The following is a 5,271-nucleotide window of genomic DNA, read 5'->3' as shown; positions in this document are numbered from 1 at the left end:
GTATGTATACTACTCCTAACTAACTCATAGGGCGAAAAATCCTTTGTTTATATTTCTCCTTAACGTCGTTAAAATTTTCTTTGTACCAGTAGTTTGGAAAACAGTACAGAATTTTGTTATGTATATTTAATATTTATTTTTATTTCATATATTTCCCTAAATTATTTTTCATCTACAAACAGTTCACAATTAATAGTTCTTATTATAATTACATTATGAAAAAACATATTCATTAGTATAAAGATGACAAACAGTATTAGTAATTTATAAACATTTTAATATCAATTAATTTATAAATTAATTGTGGATTATGTTATTAACTTAAACAAAAATTTGTCTGGCTTGATTTAACAGATCAGTTGGTTGAGCAACAAAACAATAATTTGGTTTAATGATGAAAGTGCCTGTACTGATAAAAAGAATTTTAGAAAAGGTTAAGGAGTTTTCAGACAAGGAGGTAAGCCAAGACAGGATGGTATCGACGAAATTGATGATGAGCTGCATGAGGGTTATTGGCGATTGTCATCTGCACACAAGTCGGTTCATATGATACATGTATAGCTAAATGGATATGCATTTGTTGAGTACATTTTAAAGCACTTTTATTTGGTTTATATTAAAGTAGATAAAAAATGCTTCGGGAAATTAGGAACAAAAAAAGTACATTAGTACATTATTAAGGTTACTTACCTCGATGAAAGTTGCCAACAGCATACAACTCATCTCCTGCTCCAGAATTATCTTGTTCTCTTGGTTGTTGTGACAACAAGCAATTAGAGTAGGAAATAAAATGGCCATGAGGCGCGGGTCACTGAAATACTGGAATGGCAGCGCGCATAACTGTTGCAGTAGGGTGGGCGTCTTGCCGGACTGAACAATGATCTAAAAAGAAAATAAAGAAAATGGATTACAGCTGAAAATGAGTGGGTTAAAGAAAAATTTGAATTATCACACACATATCAAGGCTTGGTTGCATAGATTCTGGTATTCCAATTCTGGGAAATTCAAACTTGCTTTTTCTTAAAGAGAAACCTATGAGAAATGTGGCAAAGACAAGCCAAACCAGTCACTTGTCGCAAATCGTGTTTCAGAGAAAATGGCCAAAACATGCTGGAATGTCAAATTTTAAAAAATCTATTTTATTGCACTAAACTAACCTTTATATATATACACATCATCTTATGCTGTTATTTTCCTCATTTTCAATATTAAAACAACACTTTTTAAGGATTTAACGATAGTTTCTACATGAAAAATGCCTGAAATCATAAACTTTGAAGGCTGATTTCTCATATATTGTTCTTTAAACAGCTGTGTGGTTAAACGCTTATAACTTCATAAGGAAATGTCCGATTTGAATTATTTTTTTACCATTTTATAGCTATTATTTATAGCTATTTATTATTATTATTAATAACTCAAAATCGATTTTTGCGACGAGTGACTGGTTTGGCTTGTCTTTGCCACATATACAATGCCTTAATTTTTACTATTATAAAGATATTTTTAAAGAATTGGTGTAGCAAAATAAATGTTCCCACAGACCAACTACACAGGATAAATCACCTTGCTAGAATGATAAATACCGGGTTGGTGTCCGGCGGGGGATAGTTTCGCTGGTAGTTAAGATATTATGTTTTTGTTGTTTTCTTTAACTCATTTTGTTTTCAATAATTTTTTCTTTTCTAATTATGTATGGCCTTGCACGGCCTTGATGAAAAACACCCATGGGTGATTCAAGTGTCTCCGTGTATAAATAAAGTATATTATTATTATTATTATTATTACTATTATCTAAAATATATTCATTTTATGATTTGCTTTTTATTTTTAATATGTATTTATTATTGTTTTTTTTTTTTTTTTGCTTGCTTTAACTATTTCCTTTTCAATAAATCTATGAAATGAAACTTGTAAAAAATATAATTAAGATAATTGATTGAATAAAGTTTATTATTATTCCAGAACTTTTCCCCATAATTTTTTTCTAGACAAAAGCATGTGCAGAGCTTAAAGGATACAGAGACCACATAAGTCTTGGAATCAAAGGGATCTGCTGTGGAGTGATCTCATTCTTAATATCTCCATGATGAAACTAACCAAATATTAATATGGTTAATATTGTCACTTTTTAGTAATCTCAGATTTAAAGCCTCCTTGTTCAAGCACACCATTGGTAAAACTCCCCTTAGGCTATGTTAAAGCTTATTCATAACATTTCATTTGTATTCAATATTTTCTGTTAAAACCACTACACACTATGTATGATTAAAATACTTAAAATACTGACATTTTCACATGTTAGCTTTGATGTACAATTTAAGAAGTACCTGCTTGATTGAAATATATTTCCTCTTAGAGTGGTGTTCTAAAGGATAACATCATAATTAATTGTGATGCCTTACGATTCAATTCCATTTATTCACATTCTCTGATAACTTTATACGCTGACTTGCAAGAGATATTACAATTGGTACAGTAACTTACAATATACCATATAAATAACTAACAATCTAAACTATCTATTGTAATAATAGGTAAAATCAATGAATGTATGACTTTTAGTAATAATTATATAAAACATATACCCTATATTTTAAAAAATGTAAACATCCTGAGAAATCCTAACTTATGATTGGCTATGTTGTGATGCAACATATTTTAAAGCTACAACAAAGTGACTTCTCAAGTGAAACATATGTACCAATTAATCAACAAGACGATTTGTATAGCGCCAATATTCACGCAGAATGCAATATCCAGTGGCATTATGACAATGGTATTTCTCAATAATATTTAGTGTATTGGAATAAAGAATATGAATATAAGATTTTTTTATAGGGGAACTTCAGTACAATATAGTTTGTTGATGTTTCCTAAATCAGTGAATTATATACTANATATATCTCCCATTTATGTGTGTAATAACCTAATGAAATTGCAAATTTTTGTAATTTTGTTCCTTTACTTTAAATTACAGATGACTCATTTACTGTTTGATGTAAATTGTATACTGTGTATTTAATGTTGAAATTTTGTTTAAATATATTCATTTATGATTTAAAATTTGATTTACTGTATTTGTTAGATACAATTATAGGTTATAAAATTCATTTTTACGGGCTATAATAAAAATATAAATGCACTGATATAAAGAGCACAAGTTAGCGCAACAAATGAATTTAGGACTTTCAGTGTGAGAGGGGGCAATCTACCATCTCCATCACCTTAAAACATTCTTATCATTGTCGCTCTTGTAATCAGTATTAACATATCACCGACATCTTCATTATCACCTCTTTGCTCGAATACAGCTTGCATAACAACGAATTTATGTCATTTTCTATTTAGAACGTATGAATTCATAATTGAATGATAGTGCAACACTGAGTCCGCCAGTATAATACACTCAATTTCTCGCTGTCAGCTACTTACATCCTCACAAGTGTACTAAGTAAATCCTTTGCAATCATTCAAAATTATGACCTTGAAGATAAATGCTCCAATATAATCTCAAAGTGACAGGTTCGCTCATAGTTTGGATCTTGTCAACATGAATAAACATCTGAAAGTTGCATGCATTAGAATAGAATATATCTTTTATTCTTCGACTTTCATGTTTAAATTTGTACATCAATAATGTCATTTTTCATGGTTGCATTGATATATGTACTGTATAGAATTTATTTAAACTGCAGTCTCAGGGAATGTAAGTGCATATTGAATTACATAAATGAAAGAAATAACGACGATGATGACAATGCAACGACGACGACAACGATGATGAATACATTGACACTTAAGGCAAGACTTTTTCGCAAATTTAGAGGAGGGCTAAAAAAAAATAAAAATAAAATTTTGTTTTCTTATTTAGCAAATAGTTTTGCCAAAAACATCCAAACAGACGAGAAAATAAAAATAAAGTTTTATTGGTGAATGTAAACAGCAATGAATGGTTCAATGCTTTAAATTTACATAATTAGGAAGAAATATACATATCTTACTTTTGGAGATTTCAAGGCAGCAGCAGGCAGAATAACAATAAGGAAAAAATGTTAACATTTTTTTGAAATTTCCATTTTTTTCTTGGTGACGGGTGCACTAATTGGCCAAAAATAAAATTTTATTTTTATTTGAAGTAATTTTCGGCGAGCGGTGGGTTCACTAGACTGGTTAAAAAAAGTCTCGCCTAAGCCTCGTAATGAAATGAGACTTGGATTATTGAGCATCTAATTATTATTTCGATTTGTTTATTAAGAGGTCACCTGAATATCTGCTAAGCTGGAAGGGTCACCCTCTATAAACATACAGGAAAAAAAATGATAATGTTTATGATGATGATAAATATGACAATAATAACAATAATGATGATGATGATGACAATAATAGTGATGATGAAAATTTCAATGCATTGCACAATGAAATGGATATTTCTGACATTTAGATGTTCTCATTCATGTATAATAAGAATGATAACTTTGAAGTATATTTCACAACAGAAGGAGACACCTTGACCAAAATTCAATTTAGAGCAAAAAACACTGATTTTGAAATTTAATAAGAAAATAATTAATAATCAATCAATAATTCAGTAGACAACGAATGAATCCTCGCATCAATTATGAATTGAAGGAAATTAACTCAATCGAAAGTTTAAAAATAATTCACGATTCTGACTCAGGTATTGCAGATGTAGATCACACAGTACAAGTTCTCACCAAAACAATTTGTTGTTTGTTCCCGTTTTTCATTCAACACTTATACAATTTTAATAATTCCGCACCTATTGGCTAGACGAGCGAGAAGAAAGAAGCTGATATACATCCGAGGAGATTTACCTGACACACGGGGGAACATGGATGATATGCCTGGGGGGTGCCCGACGCTCAGGTAATCTAATTTGCAGAGAACTTCATTAATAAAAGATTAAATTATGCTCTACATATTGCTTATAAATCATGAATGAGCTACTTGCTCCAACACTAAAAGACATTCAGCATTATTTGTTATGTTCACATATATAATTAATCATTGATGTTTTGGAATGATGGATAAATAAAAGCATAAATAATTTAGTTGTATAAGTGAGATAGGGAAGAAAGAATGGAGACAGTAAAATACGCTAGAGTACGAGATGGATGTGCACATTAAAGAACCCAGTACATCAGTCGAGACAAGGCAATTCATCAGAAGGACGCACATCTCGGGACATCAAAGATTATAACTCTGGCATCGACATTCTAGGCGCACGTGCGTCCCTACACGCTGAAC

The 5,271-nt window shown here is 30.6% G+C and overlaps 1 protein-coding gene across 1 annotated transcript in view; it reads right to left on the bottom strand.

The window, feature by feature from the left end:
* Positions 1-5,271, bottom strand: part of LOC117110259 (S phase cyclin A-associated protein in the endoplasmic reticulum-like) — a 42,542-nt gene that overhangs the window by 3,979 nt on the left and 33,292 nt on the right. Inside the window, exon 26 of the mRNA XM_033252893.1 lies at positions 691-882. Within this exon, the coding sequence (XP_033108784.1) occupies positions 691-882 (192 nt within the window). The remainder of the gene's footprint in view (positions 1-690; positions 883-5,271) is intronic.

The sequence above is a fragment of the Anneissia japonica genome, unplaced genomic scaffold, assembly GCF_011630105.1.
Source record: "Anneissia japonica isolate Jap-2015-1 unplaced genomic scaffold, ASM1163010v1 scaffold673_len1821605_cov196, whole genome shotgun sequence".
In the NCBI taxonomy this organism is placed as follows: Eukaryota; Metazoa; Echinodermata; class Crinoidea; order Comatulida; family Comatulidae; genus Anneissia; species Anneissia japonica.
This window is presented reverse-complemented; position numbering and strand designations above follow the sequence as displayed.